Source organism: Lithobates pipiens, unplaced genomic scaffold (assembly GCF_037356315.1).
Source record: "Lithobates pipiens isolate NorthernLeopardFrog02 unplaced genomic scaffold, aLitPip1_a1.2 Scaffold_27, whole genome shotgun sequence".
Lineage (NCBI taxonomy): Eukaryota > Metazoa > Chordata > Amphibia > Anura > Ranidae > Lithobates > Lithobates pipiens.
Genome location: NW_027507788.1, coordinates 3,492,104 through 3,512,914, shown reverse-complemented (window position 1 = coordinate 3,512,914; position 20,811 = coordinate 3,492,104). Strand labels below are relative to the sequence as shown.

Here is a 20,811-nt window from a genome sequence, read left to right as displayed (position 1 = left end):
TAAAATCTGAAACCGGAGCAGTGTGTGTGGCCATTCATGTGAGATCAGAGTTCGTAATAAACAGAATTTCTAGATTTCGGTGATCTCCCCCTCCCCCCTCCCCCCCCCAGTCTCCAGCAGGACATAGCAGGTGTCGGACACCTGGGATTGTAAATTCAGCGCGTTTTGGGTTCTTGCTGCTGCTGAACGTTGTAGGGTGCTGCTCATACTCGTCCCCTTCCTGACCCCCTAGACATGGGGGATTTATGCATTCGTCCTATGAATGGAATGGGAAGCTCGCACACAATGGAGATCCTCGCGGTAGGAGGCCTGGTGCCTGGTGCCTGGTGCCCGAAGCCAGTTGTTGTCCAGCTGTGTCTGTGGCACGGTTACAGCCTTTGTTTGGTGGAGGCCAATGACGCAAGAATAGGACAGGAACACAGGCGTTTCCACGGGGCCCCCTGCGCCGCCGGCTCCTCGCTATATGAGAGGATACCAGATCACGCTGACCTTTGGCGGGGAATGTGTTGGGTACTGTTGCGAATCGGGTCGGGGCTGTGAAGGAGATGGAGAGATTTGGCCGCGCTCAACATCCGAAGAATGGCATTTTAACTGGATGTAGCCATCGCCGTCATTGTAATTTGGGGTTATGTCACTTGAGACGCGGGTGATCGGTGTCCAGGGCGGCCACACACAGAGGTCCTCCATGCAAAGCCCCGGGGACCTTTTTTGGTTGGGTGCCAAACATGGAGAACATTCAATGCCATACGAGGTACATAGCTGATGGGGAAATGCGCATTTCGAATGTAACTCCAGTTTTGTTACACATTATATCATATATAGGCGTGTACCTGAACCCTAAATAAAAAAATGATATATATGTGACATTAATCTGTTGTCCACATTGAGATTTCCCGTTTTTTTTCTGTTTCGGAGGTCCCATAAGGTTGTATCCAGAGATCCTGACATTTGTGTAAAGGGCCTCCTGCTTCAGAGTTACAGCCCTGAGATCCTGCCTTTCCTACCTGCTACCCATGCATGCGCCCTCAGAAGCATGGGCATGGAACCGACGTTCCTCCACCCCAAACTGGTCAAACCGTGTCTTTATGGAGCGGACTTTTTACAGTCATAGTGGAACCATTAAAGTGTCTTCAGCAAATTGATGCCACAAGGTTGGAAGAGCACAATTGTCTCCAATGTCTTTGTATGATGGAGTGTTAACCGGACCCTTCACTGGAGGCACCAGAACTCCATCATCTTATGGGGGGGTCCATATCTCTTGAGCCATTTGGTGTATCTGCTTGGAGGTTCACGATTAGAGAACTCCATCATCTGTATGGGGGGGGGGGGGGGGGGGTCCATATCTCTTGAGCTATTTGGTGTATCTGCTTGGAGGTTCACCATTAGAGAACTCCATCATTTGTATGGGGGGGGTCCATATCTCTTGAGCCATTTGGTGTATCTGCTTGGAGGTTCACAATTCGAGAACTCCATCATTTGTATGGGGGGGGGTCCATATCTCTTGAGCCATTTGGTATATCTGCTTGGAGGTTCACAAATAGAGAACTCCATCATTTATATGGGGGGGGGGGTCCATATCTCTTGAGCCATTTGGTATATCTGCTTGGAGGTTCACCATTAGAGAACTCCATCATTTATATGGGGGGGGTCCATATCTCTTGAGCTATTTGGTGTATCTGCTTGAGGTTCACCATTAGAGAACTCCATCATTTGTATGGGGGGGGGGGGTCCATATCTCTTGAGCCATTTGGTGTATCTGCTTGGAGGTTCACGATTAGAGAACTCCATCATCTGTATGGGGGGGGGGGGGGTCCATATCTCTTGAGCCATTTGGTGTATCTGCTTGGAGGTTCACGATAGAGAACTCCATCATTTATATGGGGGGGGGGGGGGGGGGGTCCATATCTCTTGAGCCATTTGGTGTATCTGCTTGGAGGTTCACCATTAGAGAACTCCATCATTTATATGGGGGGGGGGGGGTGAGGTCCATATCTCTTGAGCCATTTGGTGTATCTGCTTGGAGGTTCACCATTAGAGAACTCCATCATCTGTATGGGGGGGGGGGGGGGGGTCCATATCTCTTGAGCCATTTGGTGTATCTGCTTGGAGGTTCACCATTAGAGAACTCCATCATTTGTATGGGGGGGGGGGTCCATATCTCTTGAGCCATTTGGTATATCTGCTTGGAGGTTCACAAATAGAGAACTCCATCATTTATATGGGGGGGGGGGGTCCATATCTCTTGAGCCATTTGGTGTATCTGCTTGGAGGTTCACCATTAGAGAACTCCATCATTTGTATGGGGGGGTCCATATCTCTTGAGCCATTTGGTGTATCTGCTTGGAGGTTCACGATTAGAGAACTCCATCATCTGTATGGGGGGGGGGGGGGGGGGGGGGCCATATCTCTTGAGCCATTTGGTATATCTGCTTGGAGGTTCACGAATAGAGAACTCCATCATTTATATGGGGGGGGGGGGGGGTGAGGTCCATATCTCTTGAGCCATTTGGTGTATCTGCTTGGAGGTTCACCATTAGAGAACTCCATCATTTGTATGGGGGGGGGGGGGGTCCATATCTCTTGAGCTATTTGGTGTATCTGCTTGGAGGTTCACGATTAGAGAACTCCATCATCTGTATGGGGGGGGGGGGGGTCCATATCTCTTGAGCCATTTGGTGTATCTGCTTGGAGGTTCACGAATAGAGAACTCCATCATTTATATGGGGGGGGGGGGGGGTGGGGGGGTGAGGTCCATATCTCTTGAGCCATTTGGTGTATCTGCTTGGAGGTTCACCATTAGAGAACTCCATCATTTATATGGGGGGGGGGGGGGTCCATATCTCTTGAGCCATTTGGTATATCTGCTTGGAGGTTCACAAATAGAGAACTCCATCATTTATATGGGGGGGGGGGGGGGGTCCATATCTCTTGAGCCATTTGGTGTATCTGCTTGGAGGTTCACCATTAGAGAACTCCATCATTTATATGGGGGGGGGGGTCCATATCTCTGAGCCATTTGGTATATCTGCTTGGAGGTTCACAAATAGAGAACTCCATCATTTATATGGGGGGGGGGGTCCATATCTCTTGAGCCATTTGGTGTATCTGCTTGGAGGTTCACGATTAGAGAACTCCATCATCTGTATGGGGGGGGGGGGTCCATATCTCTTGAGCCATTTGGTGTATCTGCTTGGAGGTTCACGAATAGAGAACTCCATCATTTATATGGGGGGGGGGGGGTCCATATCTCTTGAGCCATTTGGTGTATCTGCTTGGAGGTTCACCATTAGAGAACTCCATCATTTATATGGGGGGGGGGGGTGAGGTCCATATCTCTTGAGCCATTTGGTGTATCTGCTTGGAGGTTCACCATTAGAGAACTCCATCATTTGTATGGGGGGGGGGGTCCATATCTCTTGAGCCATTTGGTGTATCTGCTTGGAGGTTCACCATTAGAGAACTCCATCATTTGTATGGGGGGGGGGGGGTGAGGTCCATATCTCTTGAGCCATTTGGTGTATCTGCTTGGAGGTTCACAATTCGAGAACTCCATCATTTGTATGGGGGGGGGGGGGGGGGGTCCATATCTCTTGAGCTATTTGGTGTATCTGCTTGGAGGTTCACGAATAGAGAACTCCATCATCTGTATGGGGGGGGGGTCCATATCTCTTGAGCCATTTGGTGTATCTGCTTGGAGGTTCACGAATAGAGAACTCCATCATCTGTATGGGGGGGGGGTCCATATCTCTTGAGCCATTTGGTGTATCTGCTTGGAGGTTCACAATTAGAGAACTCCATCATTTGTATGGGGGGGGTCCATATCTCTTGAGCCATTTGGTGTATCTGCTTGGAGGTTCACCATTAGAGAACTCCATCATTTGTATGGGGGGGGGGGTCCATATCTCTTGAGCCATTTGGTATATCTGCTTGGAGGTTCACGAATAGAGAACTCCATCATTTATATGGGGGGGGGGGTGGGGGGGGTCCATATCTCTTGAGCCATTTGGTGTATCTGCTTGGAGGTTCACCATTAGAGAACTCCATCAGCATTGTTGATGTTCTCTAATCGTAAACCTCCAAGCATAGAACTGATGTTTGATGGGAGGTCCTGACTCACCACTGGCATTACCGTGTGGAGTGGGGTGGCCCTATTACTGTTGATGGAGTTCTCTAATCGTGAACCTCCAAGCACAGGACTGATGTTGGATGGGAGATCTTGACTCACCACTTGTATTACAATTCATCCCAAGGGTGTTCAGTGGGGTTGAGGTCAGGGCTCTGTGCAGGACACTTGAGTTCCTACACGTCAAACCACGTTTTTGCTGGCTCTACTCTTCTAGGAAGGCTTCCCTTTAAATTTGGAGTGTATCTCTCGAAATTTGTGACCAATCGGTCGAAGGAACATTTGTGAAGTCAGGTATTGATGTCATATGGCAGGGATATGCAATTAGCGGACCTCCAGCTGTTTCAGAACTACAATTCCCATGAGGCATAGCAAGACTCTGACAGTCACAAGCATGACACCCAGAGGCAGAGGCATGATGGGACTTGTAGTTTTGCAACAGCTGGAGGTCCACTAATTGCATATCCCTGTCATATGGGAAGACTTGGCTCACCACTGGCATTCTAATTAATTCCATACATGTTCAGTAGGACTGAGGTCAGGGCTCTGTGCAGGACACTCGAGTTCCTACACGTCGAACCACGTTGTTCCTGGCTCTACTCTTCTAGGAAGGCTTCCCTTTAAATTTGAAGTGTGTCTCTGGAAATTTGTGACCAATCAGCAGAAGGAACATTTGTGAAGTCAGGTATTAATGTCATATGGGAAGACTTGGCTCACCACTGGCATTCTAATTCATTCCATACATGTTCAGTAGGGTTGAGGTCAGGGCTCTGTGCAGGATACTGGAGTTGCTTAAAGAAGAAGTAAACTCTGATGGATTTTACTTCCTTTTTTTGTTCCCTGCAAAGTAAAGGCATAATGTGCTAGTTTGCATCGCATACTAGCACGTTATGTGACACCTGCAAACGAAGCCTGCGCTGTCCCCGCTGGCGGCCGCGTCCATGTTTGCCCCTCTTCTGGGGCCTGCAGACTCCAGCTCTGTGACTGGTGCGGGGGGCGCGTGACGTCACTCCCACGCATGCGCATGGGAGCTGGCAGTCACGGCAATTGCTAGTGAAGAAACGGCACAAAGGGGCGTTTCTTCGCGGCGCATGCGCCGATGACATCATCGGCGCAGTACATAGTAAGTATCTCCTAAACAACACACGACACGTGCCCTCATTGGATCGTAGGCTTGATGATTTCACTACAGTTCTCAGACGAGACACGGCGGCAGACGTACTTGTCTTACTAGAAGTGGATAAATCCGACAAGTCTTCTTATTCTTTAGGAAAGTACATTGAACCAATCGAGTGTACAGAAAAGGACCCGGACGTGCCAGGGCGCAGGTTTTTATTAGTAATGTTTCCATATACCATAAATAACATTCCACGTGTCGTATTTCTTACACCCGTATTCTATTAGACATGTATACGGCCACAGAACAGACCTCAGACTAGACCAAGTGCATTCTATTGTAACAGCCTTCGTGGTGCGCCCCCTGCTGGCCATGGTAAGATTACCCTCCAGGTCTGCAATATGTGCTGTATATTCCAGTGCGTTCAATAGTTAGACCAAAACTATATATACATACATCTAAAACCGCCTGCAAGCCGCCCCCCCCCCCCCCGTCACCCCGCCCCCCCCCCCCCCACACACACTTTGCTTAGGGCACAATCCTGCAGTTCTGATATGGCCATTGGGTGTAAAATACTGTAGCCTCCCCCATAAGGGTGCGCAGCCTGCTGCATTAGGGTGTGCACCCCAAATGTATTGAAAAATGGACGGTGTTAACAGAGCAGTGGACTTGTCAGTAGGGAAGAAGTCGTTGTCTGTAGGGCAGTGGATGGTGTCAGTTGTTTTTCTTTTTCATTATTCTTTACAGAAGCTCTGTTGGGGGGTGGGGGGGGCTTTGGTGAAAAATCAGCTGGGAAAATCGGCACCACTTAGGGTGATTGGAGTGTGCCCAGGTACACTCGGCACACCCCCTGTGCACACCTATGAGCCTCCCCCCCCCCCCAATCTTGTAGCCACCTGTCCCCCATCCTGTGAGAGCTCTGGAGTGTGTGGACTGCCAGAGGGGGCTGGGTCTGGGGGAGGGGAGGGGTGGCTGCTTGCACGTTAAAGTGGTTGGAAACCTCTGAAATTTAAAAATGAACAAAGCATATCCCTCTATAGTGTGTACATGTCTCAATCAGGACCGGTGCTAGCGCTAGGCAACCGGAGTTCCTACTCTCTTCTTTTTGCAGCAAGCAACTAAGTCTCAGCATCAGCAGGCAGGCGCCGCTCCATTCGCACATAGTGTCAGAGGTGCAGCGGTGGCGGAGGACTGTTTCTGTGTCACGACTCCCAAATGAATGGAAGCAAACAAACATTCATTAATGGGCACTGGTGAAACTGCATTTGATGAGCCCTGGTGAAGCTGCATTTCATGGGCGCCGGTGAGGCTGCATTTCATGGGCGCCGGTGAGGCTGCATTTCATGGGCGCCGGTGAGGCTGCATTTCATGGGCGCCGGTGAGGCTGCATTGATGGGCTGGAGAGGCTGCATTTGATGGGCGCTGGTAGGCTGCATTTGGGTGTCGGTGAGGCTGCATTTGATGGGCGCTGGTGAGGCTGCATTTGATGGGCGCTTCATTAAAAATGTGGGGTTTACATGGGCAAGGAAAAGAGGGTGGAGCAGCAAAGTGAGGTTTTGCGTAGGGTGTCAAAAATCCTTGCACCAGCCCTGGAGGGTTTACAACCACTTTTTTTTTTTATCAGCAGTGATCGATTTTAAATCGCCATCTCTAAATAACAGAGAGCTGTCGGGACCTTTTTAAACGCTGCTCTGCGCCTGAGACGTTGCCATAAATTCTTTACAATGGCATCTCCCAGAGGCAGTTTTATTACATTGTAACAGGTTCAGCTCATTGCTATAGATAAGACAAATGATACAGTTACATTTTCAATGTAAAAAGAAAAAAAAAAAGGGGGGAGTGGTTTAATCCCGAAGGCGGGTCTTTATTGCTTGGCTCACAGGTGGGCGGCGGCGGACCGTTCGTTTCAATGGACCGACCCCCCCCCCCCCCCCACCGCAGAAATACAGGGAAAGAATTCCCCCTCCCTTTTTTTTTTATTGCGCCAATGCAGTTTAGCGCGGGCGATTTTCCTGATGTGTGTGTGTGTGTGGGGGGGGGGGGGTCATTAAGATGCAAGTTTGCTAAAGAGCAGCGCGTTTCTCTTGTCAGGAACGCACGCGGTTGTGTGTATGTTCCCGAAACGCAAAAATGTGAACCTAGCCTTAGAGAATGTCCGCACAGGTCTCCTTTAAATAAAATACCCCCTGCAGCATTTTCATGTCCCCATCCACAGCTCCCCCCCCCCCCCTCCCTCCCTCACGTTACCATTGGGCACCCTTCATTGCCAGCTGACGATGATTTCCCAGCGCGTTGCGTCCACAGGTGCCACCTTTTCATTGTCACAATCTCTGGATCTCCTTTGTCGTTTTTTTTTCTCGGCCATCTACGTGTCCATAATCGTACAAAATGGTTTCACGTTTTTTTTTTTTAAAACAGATTATTGTATCTAAAATATATATTTTAAATTAAAATCTTGGCTGTTGAAGGCTGTTGTGTGGTTGCATGAATCAGTAGTCTGGAGCGCGAATCGTTCTTTCCATATAATGGGTGAAAACCAGGAGGAGAGCGGCGGCCCTTCTCATCACATACGTGGCGATTGCGCCCCATATCTCATTGCATGTAGGGGTACTTCCATTCCCGCAGAGGGACGTGCGTTTCCTTAACCACCTGCGGGGAGGTCCAGCGGAGGATGTAGTGGGGCCCTCCGGGTTTGTCGTTTGTACCTGCGACAACACAGAACAGCAGACTCGTCACATGGCACTGCCAGTAGTTGGGTTGGCATTGTTATATTCATCACTAAAGAGACAGTGGTAACCGTTTCTTACTTTAACCCCTTGCCACCCAATTCTGACATTTCTCTCCTACATGTAAAAATCGTCATTTTTTATTTATTTTTTGCTAGAAAATTACATAGAACCCCCAAACATTATATATGTTTTTTTTATAGCAAAGACCCTAGAGAATAAAACGGCGGTTGTTGCAACTTTTTATCTCGCACGGTATTGGCGCAGCAATTTTTCTAACGCGTCTGTTTTTGGGGAAAGAAACCATTTTGCGCTTTAAAAAAATAAAAATAAAAAAATAACAGTAACGTTAGCCCGATGTTTTTGCATATCGTGAAAGATGAAGTTGCGCCGAGTAAAAAGATACCTAACATGTATGCGCTTGAAAATTGCGCACGCTCGTGGAATGGCGGCGAAGTTCGCTACTTAAAAATCCCCAATAGGCGACGTTTTTTTTTGTTTTTTTTTACTGGTTACATGTTTTGAGTTACAGAGGGGGTCTAGGAACAAAGCAATTGCTCTCACTCCAACGTTCGCGTCGATACCTCACATGTGTGATTTGAACACCGTTTTCATATGTGGGAGGGACCTACGTATGCGTTCGCTTCTGCGTGCGAGCTCACGGGGACAGGGGCACTTTAAAAAAAATAAAAAAAATTTTTATTGTTCATTATCCACTTAAAGTGGAGGGCCACCCTGAAAACAAAAAAAATATTAAAAATTACAAAAAAAAATAAAAAAAAAAAAATGAAAATTTTTTTTTTTTTTTTACTTACCAGAAATGCCTGTTGCTAGGCACTTTCTCCTAATCTTCCTCTTCCTCCTCCGCTGAGATCTTCTGTCTTCGTCGCGGCGTCTTCTGGGTAATGAGTCGCGCTGTGTTCTGGGAACTGTGTGTTCCAGAACACAGCGCGTCCCATTCAGAAAGCGCTGCGGGACTCGCGCATGCGCAGTAGCTGCGGGACTCGCGCATGCGCAGTAGGAAACGGGCAGTGAAGCCGTATGACTCCACTGCCTGTTTCCCTTACAAGGAATGGCAGCACCGGGACCCGAGAGCCGAGGGACGGGTCGGCCTCGGGCGGCCGACATCGCGGGCGCCCTGGACAGGTGAGTGTGTTGATTAAGTCAGCAGCTGCAGTGTTTGCAGCTGCTGACTTTTTTTTTTTTTTTTTTTTGTATAACCGGCCCTCCTCTTTAAGGACCAGGCCTCTTTTTCAGATTTGTTGTTTACATGTTTAAAACTGTTTTTTTTGCTAGAAAATTACTTAGAACCACCAAACATTTTATATTGTTTTTTTTTCCTAACACCCTAGAGAATAAAATGGCGGTCATTGAAATACTTTTTTTCACACCGTATTTGCGCAGTGGTCTTACAAGTGCACTTTTTTGGGAAAAAATTCACTTTTTTGAATAAAAAAAATAAGACAACAGTAAAAATTTGCCCAATTTTTTTTTTTATATTGTGAAAGATAATGTTACGCCGAGTAAATTGATACCCAACATGTCACGCTTCAAAATTGGGCCCCCCGCTCGTGGAATGGCGTCAAACTTTTAGCCTCAAAAATCTCCATAAGCGACATTTAAAAAATTCTACAGGTTGCATGTTTTGCGATACAGAGGAGGTCTAGGGCTAGAATTATTGCTCTCGCTCTACCGATCGCGGCGATACCTCACATGTGTGGTTTGACCACCATTTTCACGTATGCGCTCGCTTCTGTGCGCAAGCTCGTCGTGACGGGGTGTTTTTAAAAAACTTTTTTTTTCTAATTTATTTTAATTTATTTTATTTATTTTTACACTGTTTTAAAAAAAAAAAAAATGGGTCACTTTTATTCCTATTACAAGGAATGTAAACATCACTTGTAATAGAAAAAAGCACGACAGGGCCTCTTAAATATGAGATCTGGGGGGGCAAAAAGTCCTCAGATCTCATATTTGGGCTAAAATGCAACAAAAAGAAAAAAAGAACATTTAAAAAAAATATACCTTTAAGAGGTATGGGCGGAAGTGAGGTTTTGATGTCGCTTCCGCCCTCCTATGGTATAGAGACGAGTGGGGGGGGGCCATCTTAGCCTCACTCGTCTCCATACCCAGCCGAGGAAAGGACCCGATCGCCTCCGCCGCTACCGACGGCTCCGGTAAGCGGCGGGAGGGGGGGTGGCACCTCTCCCGCCGCCGATAGCGGCAATCTCCCGGCGAATCTGCCGCGGAGACCACCGTTATCGTACAGCCGACCGGCGCCTGAAGAGATGGATATCTCGGTTGTGGCAGCAGCTGCTGCCGTTATTGAGATATCCCTCTTCAAAAATAGGACGTACATCGGCGTGCGCTGGTCGGCAAGTGGTTAAACTTTCTTTTTTTTATTTTGACACTTTTTTGAAAAAAAAAAATATTTTCGATCACTTTTATTCCTATTACAAGGAATGTAAACACCCCTTGTAATAGGAATATGACATGACAGGTCCTCTTTACAGTGAGATATGGGGGGGTCAATCAGACCCCCACATCTCACCACTAGGCTGGGAAGCCTGAAATGAAAAAAATAAATAAATAAATAAATCGATTGCGGCTTCCCAGCCGAAGCGGCGGCATTTTTTTTTTAATGCAGAGGACGGGGGCGTGACGTCATAACGTCATAACATCGCGCCCGGCCTCCGAACGATCATAGAGACTCCGGGAAATCTCTATGATCAACATCCCGGTTTCGGGGGATCCCTCTGTCCGACTCGCCGATCGTAGCGGTGAGTCGGTAGAAGCACGGGAGAGCGGCGGGAAGGGGGGCGTCCACTCTCGCCTCCCGTAAGAACGATCAAACGGTGGAACAGCCGCCATGATTGTTCTTATGGTGTAGTAGGGGATCGCCGGCTGAAAAACGGCAATATCTGAATGATGTCTGTAGCTACACCCATCATTCAGATATACACGCTGAAAGTCCGTCACGTCATATACCCGCCACACATTATGCTTTTTATACGGGGTGTGTACGGGGATGATGGGGGTAATTAAAAATCATATATTTATTTTTTTAATTATTTTCAATATTTTTTTCTTTTCTTTGCTATTTTATTGATATCACAGGGAGGCTAAGAAGCCCCCTATGTGAGGGCAGGTGACAGGTCCTCAACAGCTATTGCAGCACAGATTGTGCTTGAATAGTTACATCCTTGGACATACTAGCCGAAGAATGGCACCTGTGACCCCGGAAGTGATGTAATACGTGTCACAGGGGGGAGGGGAACGGATGTTCCACAAGTTCTGCTTTCCTTGTGGAAGCCGTTTCCTGGGCTCCCCTGGAGGAACCTGAGAACCACCGCTGGTGCCGCCCGTGGGGCAAGCACACTTTCAAAGATGGGTGGTTTGATTGGGTGGTTTTAGAGTTGCCTGGATCACTTTTTCTTTTTTTCAGTAAGCCCTTCACTTAAAGGTGCTTCAAAAAAAACCTCACAGTTTGCAGGAGCAGCCGTGAGCTTGATTTAACCCCTTGTCTATCGTGATGTTTATAAAACGTACCTTGGTAGACAAGTGGTTACAGTCCTCGGAATCATGTGACGGGAAGATACAGCCCCTAGACCTAGATGCGTACTGAAGCGGGCTCCATCTAACGCGAACATCTGCAATGCTTCCTGAAAACCATTTCTAAGCTTATCGGCAACGTCCTTATTTCATGGCGTTGCCCTTTAATATATGGCGGTACTTTTTCGGTTAGTTGGCTCACCTGATGCTCGGGACCCTCCGAAGGGCTGCTGGGCCACAACGGCCCCGGTGGATTTATCATTGATGTAGAAGTTCCCTGCGGCGTTCCTCAGAACCTCCGCAGCTTCTTGTAGGACGTTCCTATTGACACGTAGAAAGAAAAACATAACCAAAATTATGAGAAACATAATACAAAACATAGCAATACACAACGATATGAAACATAGCAATACAAAACATAGCAATACACAACGATATGAAACATAGCAATACAAAACATAGCAATACACAACGATATGAAACATAGCAATACAAAACATAGCAATACACAACGATATGAAACATAGCAATACAAAACATAGCAATACACAACGATATGAAACATAGCAATACACAACGATATGAAACATAGCAATACACAACGATATGAAACATAGCAATACACAACGATATGAAACATAGCAATACACAACGATATGAAACATAGCAATACAAAACATTATATCAATGCAAACCATATCAATACTAAACTTTAAAACAATAAAAAACATATCAATACATAACAATATGAAACATAACAATACAAAACATACAGGCATGTACTGGCCATCGGGACTACCGGGAGTTTCCCGGTGGGCCGATGGCTCAGTGGGCCACTCTGATGTAAGGGGGCTGGTAATGGGACGCTCTGATGTAAGGGGGCTGGTGATGGGACACTCTGATGTAAGGGGGCTGGTGATGGGACACTCTGATGTAAGGGGGCTGGTGATGGGACACTCTGATGTAAGGGGGCTGCTGATGGGACACTCTGATGTAAGGGGGCTGGTGATGGGACACTCTGATATGTAAGGGGGCTGCTGATGGGACACTCTGATATGTAAGGGGGCTGCTGATGGGACACTCTGATATGTAAGGGGGCTGCTGATGGGACACTCTGATATGTAAGGGGGCTGCTGATGGGACACTCTGATGTAAGGGGCTGGTGATGGGACACTCTGATGTAAGGGGCTGGTGATGGGACACTCTGATGTAAGGGGGCTGCTGATGGGACACTCTGATGTAAGGGGGCTGCTGATGGGACACTCTGATGTAAGGGGGGTGCTGATGGGACACTCTGATGTAAGGGGGGTGCTGATGGGACACTCTGATGTAAGGGGGGTGCTGATGGGACACTCTGATGTAAGGGGGTGCTGATGGGACACTCTGATGTAAGGGGGTGCTGATGGGACACTCTGTGATGGGACACTCAAAATGTAAGTGGGCCGGTCTGGATGAAGTCCAGGGCCAAATTTCTGTCCCAGTCCAGCCCTGATAACAGAACAATACAAAACCTAGCAATACGAAACGTAAAAATATGAAACCTAACAATACAAAACAGTATAACAATAGCAATGCCAAACATAACAATACGTAACAGAATAATATAAAACATAACACAAAACATTATAACAATATGAAACATAATACGAAACATTATAGCAATAGAAAACCTAGCAATACATTATCACATTACGAAACATAGAAATGTGAAACATAACAATACAAAACATTATAACAATGTGAAACAGTATAACAATAGCAATGCCAAACATAACAATATGTAACAGAATAATATAAAACATAGCGATATAAAACATAATACAAAACATTATAACAATATGAAACATAATACAAAACATTATAACAATATGAAACATAATACAAAACATTATAACAATATGAAACATAATACGATACATTATAGCAATACAAAACATTATCACATTACGAAACATAGAAATGTGAAACATAACAATACAAAACATTATAACATAGGTTGGACTTGAGGGACTTGTGTCTTTTTTTTTTTTTTTTCAACCTCACCTACTATGTAACAATGTGTAACGGAATTTAGCAGGACTGGGCTTTCCCTTTCACGTTTGCACCTCTATGGGATTGTGTCCGTGCAGCTGCTGCATCCACTTCTATGGACTGACCGCATGCGGCTCTGAGGAGGATGCACACGCTCAGTAAGGAGGACAGGGGCCCAGCGTTTGTCTGAATGAGCCCTTCGATGACTTCTGATTATCAAATCCAACCCGCTAAGGCTAGGTTTCCACTAGTGCGACTTTTCATGCGATTTGGGACTGAAAAGTCGCATGGCGAGTCGTAGCCCACGATTTAGAATGAGTGCCGTTCATATCTGTGCGACTTCAAGACGCATCGACTTCAAAGCAAGCCCCTGCACTAATTTGGTCCCACTTTGATGCGACTTGAGGTCCCTAGACCTCAAGAATACACAGGCATTGCTTCAAGTCGTGGCAAAAAAAAAAAAATCGCTCGACTTTGGGGGACGCCATAGTGGAAACATAGCCTAATTTGCTGCGACTTTGAAAAACGAGGAGATCTGTCATTTTACGCTACATTTCTCCATACTCGGCTCTGTTAGTTTTTAGATATGGGGGTTGATTGTAGAGTGTATGATGCCTCCATGGTATTGCAGAGTGACCCGGGCAATGATTGATTCCTTAGTAAATCATGTCTAGAAATGGGTGGCGAGGCGAGACGTGTTCACAGCCAGCTTTATCTTTCCTGCCCTCTTATCAGCCTTTATGACTGTAATCATGTTGTATATTCATCGGGTTTCAGCTCTATAAACGAATTTACAGTGATCATCAGGGAGACGGACCGTAAGGCTTCTGTATATTTATAGGCTACTTTCACACTCGGGCGCTTTACAGGTGCTACAGCGCCAAAAATAGCGATTACCCCCGACTTGTTCATGCCCTGGCTTAGTTGGGGTAGGCGGAACACTTTTTGGTGGATGGTGGGTCAGCCCGACCTCTTGACCTTTGACCTCTGGGAGACACACCTGCTGACCTTTGGGGGAGGTCCCTATTCCAATCCCTGAGTCCTAACCTTGTTCTTCTAGAGGAAACCCTAACCTCTGGGGGACATGCCTGCTGACCTTTTGACTGAGGTCCCTATTCCAATCCCTGAGTTCTAACCTTGTTCTAGGGGAAACCCTAACCTCTGGGGGAAATGCCTGCTGACCTTCAAACTTTGGGGGAGGTCCCTATTCCAATCCCTGAGTCCTAACCTTGTTCTAGGGGAAACCCTAACCTCTGGGGGACATACCTTCGAACTTTGGGGGGGGTCCCTTTTCCAATCCCTGAGTCCTCACCTTCTTCTAGGGGAAACCCTAACCCTCACCTCTGGGGGACATGCCTGCTGACCTTTGAACTTTGGGGGAGGTCCCTATTCCAATCCCTGAGTCCTAACCTTGTTCTTCTAGGGGAAACCCTAACCTCTGGGGGACATGCCTGCTGACCTTTTGACTGAGGTCCCTATTCCAATCCCTGAGTTCTAACCTTGTTCTAGGGGAAACCCTAACCTCTGGGGGACATGCCTGCTGACCTTTGAACTTTGGGGGAGGTCCCTATTCCAATCCCTGAGTCCTAACCTTCTTTCTTCTAGTAGAAACCCTAACTCTAACCTCTGGGGGACATGCCTGCTGACCTTTGAGGGAGGTCCCTATTCCAATCCCTGAGTTCTAACCTTGTTCTAGGGGAAACCCTAACCTCTGGGGGACATACCTTCGAACTTTGGGGGGGGTCCCTATTCCAATCCCTGAGTCCTAACCTTGTTCTTCTAGGGGAAACCCTAACCCTCACCTCTGGGGGACATGCCTGCTGACCTTTGAACTTTGGGGGAGGTCCCTATTCCAATCCCTGAGTCCCAACCTTGTTCTTCTAGGGGAAACCCCAACCCTCACCCTGTATAGCGCCTGTAAAGAGCCTCTCCTGTCCCTCCAGTGTGAAAGCCCCTAAGGGGTCTCACACTGGATCGGTGCACTTGCAGGACAGTAAAAAAAAAAAAGTCCTGCAAGCCGCATCTTTGCAGCGCTGTAGGAGCGGGGTATACACCGCACCTAAAGCGCCGCTGCCCATTGTGGCAATCAATAGGGCAGCGCCACCAAACCGCCTGCAGCGGTGCTTTTGCAGGCGGTTTTAACCCTTTTTAAAACCGCCCGCTAGCGGCCGAATAGCACCGCTAAAAATAGCGCCGCTTTACCGCCGACACCCGCCCGTCCCAGTGTGAAAGTAGCCATAGTGAAATCCTCCGGAATGTGCGGAGAGAGGGAACCGCTGTGAAAGCGGTGAAGCGTTCCCGCGATGAAGACAGTCCGGGGATTCACGCACATCTCTGCATTTGTGCGGCACGTCATAAAAATAAAATAAACAAGGAAAAAAATTTAAATAAACAATAAAATAAATCTTTCCGTCTTCAGACGGAAGGCAGAAGGGAGGCGCATGGTCTGCAGGAACGGACATGTATCATATAAGCGTACAGTGCTGTGTAGGTGGAGAAACCAGAAAAGTCTTTCTTTCCATTGCTCTGTATTCTGGCAGGTGAACGTTTCCTGTACGCCGGCTTCACTCGCGTATTTTGCTGAACGCTGCCCGTTAACCGGCAGCATTGAACATTTAGTACTGGTGATCGTAGGGGGACAGGAGGTGTCTGTGCTGTAATGTCACATAGAGGTACTTACTTATCCTGGGCAAACACTGCCCCCGTGAGGCCGTACGGGGAAGTGGAATCTATAAGTTTCAGGACCTCCTTGTACTGGTTTTCTGGATACACGTAAACTGCCAACACCGGTCCGAAGATTTCCTGCATCACAAGACCGAGACGTACATGTCACATTGGTGCAATGGTTAACGTGCAAGAGCTTAGCAATAAAGTTTACTGTGTCATAAGATTTACCAACGGAAGAAAGGGGAACTGCTTATCATACACGGCGGGGGAAAAAATAAGTTCACCACATGTCGGTAACAACAAATGCAATCCATACATACAAAGACACCAAAACACGTACGTTCGAACATGAAGTTCTGTGTAATGGAAGGACACAGGGAAAAGGTATTGAAAAGGTATTGAACGCGTGATGATTTTGAGAGGTGCAAAAAGGCATGGAAAGCCCAAATGGCCCCAACAGTGCTCACTGGAACATTCAGAAGTTTAGACATCTTTCTGTAACAAATGGCATCAGTATGTTTTGCAACAATAAGGTTGCAAAGATCTTGAGAGAGCTCGTTGCTTTTACCCATCATGGGATGTTTCTTGTGTGACGCCTTGGTAATGAGACACCTTTTTTTTTTTTATAGGCCATTGGTTGAGACTGACAAGGGGCAGGATTGCTTTCTAATTACTGATAGATTCCAGCTGGTGTCTTACCAGCTGAAATCTACTAGTAATTGGAAAGGAATCCTGCCCCTTGTCAGTGCAAATTAATATCAGCTGGTTCAGTCTCTCAACTGATGGCCTATAAAAAGGTGTCTCTTTACCAAGGTGTCGCACAAGAAACATCTTATGATGGGAAAAAGCAAAGAGCTCTCTCAAGACCTTCTCAACCTTATTGTTGCAAAACATATTGATGGCATCGGTTGCAGAAGGATTTCTAAACTTCTGAACGTTCCAGTGAGCACTGTAGGGGCCATAATCCAGAAGTAGAAAGAATATAATTTCACCATAAACCGGCCACCACCATGTGCTCCTCACAAGATTTCTGAGAGAGGAGAGAAAAGAATTATCAGAAAAGTGGTCCAAGAGCCAAGGACCACTTGTGGAGAGCTTCAGAAAGACCTGGAATTAGCAGGTACACAATAAGTAGCACCCACACCCGCCATGGCCTGTATGCATGCTCACCACACACCCGCCATGGCCTGTAGGCGTGCTCACCACACACCCGCCATGGCCTGTAGGCGTGCTCACCACACACCCGCCATGGCCTGTACGCATGCTCACCAAACACCCGCCATGGCCTGTACGCATGCTCACCACACACCCGCCATGGCCTGTGTGCACGCTCACCACACACCCTCCATGGCCTGTAGGCACGCTCACCACACAACACACCATTGCTGAAGAAGAAGCATGGTGAAGCTCGCCTAGAGTTTGCTGCACAACACTTAGACAAGCCTGTGAAATACGGGGAGAATAAAGTCTGGTCAGACGAGACCAACATGGAACTCTTTGAATGCCATGATACACCCCATGTTTGGAGGTCACATCACCCCAAAAACACCCCCATGCAAAGGTGAGGTTTGGAGACGGGGACATCATGGTGTGGGAGCAGGGCTGTTTTTCAGCATACGGTACTGGCAAACTTCATATCATTGAAGGAAGGATGAATGGTGGTAAAAAAAATCTGCCGCCATCTACCGAGATGATGAAGATGAAACGAGAGCAGACATCTCGGGGGGGACAATCATCCCAAACACAAGGCCAAGGAGAGAGAAAATAAAGCTGCTAGAACGATCCCATCCAATCACTTGACATGAATCCATAGATTTTCCATAGAAAATCTATGGAAAGAACTAAAAGATCAGAGTTCATAGAAGAGGTCCACAGAACCTTCAAGATATGAAGACTGTGAGGAAGAATGGGCCAAAATCACACCTGAGCAACGCGTTTCTCCATACAGGAGGCGTCTTGAAGCCGTCATCACCAACTTGGTTTTGCACCAAGTATTAAATACATTTCAGTTAGCGCTTTCAATACATTTTTACTTCCTCTGTCATTCCATTTTTATCACGCAGAACTTAATTTCTTGTTTTGGTGTCTTTGTATGGATGGATTGGATGGGTTGTTACCGACATTTGGGGAACATTTCATGTCAGTATCACCTTTACCAATATATATTTACCTGGAAAAAAAAAACTGTGATGTGTTCAATACTTATTTTACCGGCTGTCGCTTTCACTGTATGTAAAGGTCATACACTCCCTGCTGATTCACTTTACCAAGCACAAGTACCCTAGACCAGACATGTCCAAAGTCCAGCCCGCGGGCCAATCGCGGCCCGCGTTCCGGTTTCAGATGGCCCGTCTGGTCATGTTCACATATATATCTTTTGTGGCCCCCAACGAATCCCCGAATCCCAGATATGCTGGCTGCCATGGAGGGGGCGGGACGAGTGCCGTGGATACAGGACAGCGTCCTGTGTAAAAGGAAGTCCCGTCCTGCACTGCCATTGGGCAACCGTTTTTTCCATCACAGGAGGCGGGACTTTCAATTAAAGAGGCCGTCGATTTAAACAGAAGTTTCTCCTGTATGTCTGTCGGCGCTCATCCCGCCCCCCTCCCTGTTTCCTCCAAGGCTGCAGAGGACGTGAATCAGGCTGCACTGATGGCAATGGTGAGTCTGCATTCATGGAAATGTGGGGGCTGCATTCATGGCAATGTGGGGGCTGCATTCATGGCAATGTGGGGGCTGCATTCATGGCAATGTGGGGGCTGCATTTATGGCAATGTGGGGGCTGCATTCATGGTAATGTGGGGGCTGCATTCATGGTAATGTGGGGGCTGCATTCATGGTAATGTGGGGGCTGCATTCATGGTAATGTGGGGGCTGCATTCCTGGCAATATGGTGGAGGCTGCATTCCTGGCAATATGGTGGAGGCTGCATTCCTGGCAATATGGTGGAGGCTGCATTCCTGGCAATATGGTGGAGGCTGCATTCCTGGCAATATGGTGGAGGCTGCATTCCTGGCAATATGGTGGAGGCTGCATTCATGGCAATACGGTGGGGGCTGCATTCATGGCAATACGGTGGGGGCTGCATTCCTGGCAATACGGTGGGGGCTGCATTCCTGGCAATATGGTGGAGGCTGCATTCCTGGCAATATGGTGGGGGCTGCATTCATGGCAATACGGTGGGGGCTGCATTCATGGCAATACGGTGGGGGCTGCATTCATGGCAATACGGTGGGGGCTGCATTCATGGCAATAAGGTTGGGGGCTGCATTCATGGCAATATGCTGGGGGCTGCATTCATGGCAATATGCTGGGGGCTGCATTCATGGCAATGTGTGGGCTTCATTCATGGCAATATGCTAGGGGCTGCATTCATGGCAATGTGGGGGCTGCATTCCTGGCAATGTGTGGGCTGCATTCATGGCAATGTGGTGGGGGCTGCATTCATGGCAATATGGTGGGGGCTGCATTCATGGCAATATGGTGGGGGCTGCATTCATGGCAATATGGTGGGGGCTGCATTCATGGCAATACGGTAGAGGCTGCATTCATGGCAATACGGTGGAGGCTGCATTCATGGCAATACGGTGGGGGCTGCATTCATGGCAATACGCTGGGGGCTGCATTCATGGCAATACGGTGGAGGCTGCATTCATGGCAATACGGTGGGGGCTGCATTCATGGCAATGTGTGGGCTGCATTCATGGCAATACGCTGGGGTCTGTATTCATGGCAATACGCTGGGGTCTGCATTCATGGAAATGTGTGGGCTGCATTCATGGCAATACGCTGGGGTCTGCATTCATGGCAATGTGTGGGCTGCATTCATGGCAATACGCTGGGGGCTGCATTCATGGCAATGTGTGGGCTGCATTCATGGCAATACGCTGGGGGCTGCATTCTGGCAATACTCTGGGGGCTGCAGATGGGCACTGACCCTTATTTTGCTTCACATGTCTTTATTTAAAATGTAAGATTTCTTTTATTTTTATTTTTCCTGAGACTTCCTTTTTAAAGTTAAGGTGTGTGGTATAAGCCGATTAAATCCAGTATATCCAAATAACACACCCGAGCTCATCTGTTCACCACACACAGCACAAAGGCAAGAGAATGTTGGGCCGTGTATTAGAGCTCGGACTAACTCACTCAGACCGAATTTTAATGGTTTAAAGAATGTCAGACAAAATGGTTGGCCCTCGAGCATGTTCACTTCATCAAATCTGGCCCTAGACACCCCTGCCCTAGACTATATCTGAACATTGCCCGCGTGTCTCCTTGTTGGGTCGCGGTTCATATTTTAGGTCAGGAGATAAAAGCCGGGATCTGTTTGCAATGAGTGACCTACAGCTTGTCCCGGCTTCCCTATCACAGAGCGTTGTGCTGTGCGTCCCGTTACCTCCGCCATGATCTTCTCCTTGGGGTCTTTGGTCTCGATGATTGTGGGTTCTACAAAGTATCCGACTCGGTCATCGCAGTTCCCCCCGCACAGAACGGTGAGGTTGGGCGACTCTTTGGCGTGTTTGATCCAGCCTTGTATCCGCCTGAATGACTAATGAGAGAAGAACAATTCACAGAGCGAGATCGTTTATATTTCA

At 47.6% G+C, this 20,811-nt stretch overlaps 1 protein-coding gene across 1 annotated transcript in view; it reads right to left on the bottom strand.

The window, feature by feature from the left end:
- Window positions 1–5,418: 5,418 nt before the first annotated feature.
- The window catches only part of ALDH4A1 (aldehyde dehydrogenase 4 family member A1), a 44,194-nt gene continuing 28,801 nt past the window's right edge, over window positions 5,419–20,811 (bottom strand). The window contains exons 12-15 of the mRNA XM_077456323.1: window positions 20,613–20,765; window positions 16,230–16,351; window positions 11,721–11,839; window positions 5,419–7,945 (exon numbers count right to left, since the gene is read on the bottom strand). Of these exons, the coding sequence (XP_077312449.1) occupies window positions 7,833–7,945; window positions 11,721–11,839; window positions 16,230–16,351; window positions 20,613–20,765 (507 nt within the window). The 3' untranslated portion in view covers window positions 5,419–7,832. The remainder of the gene's footprint in view (window positions 7,946–11,720; window positions 11,840–16,229; window positions 16,352–20,612; window positions 20,766–20,811) is intronic.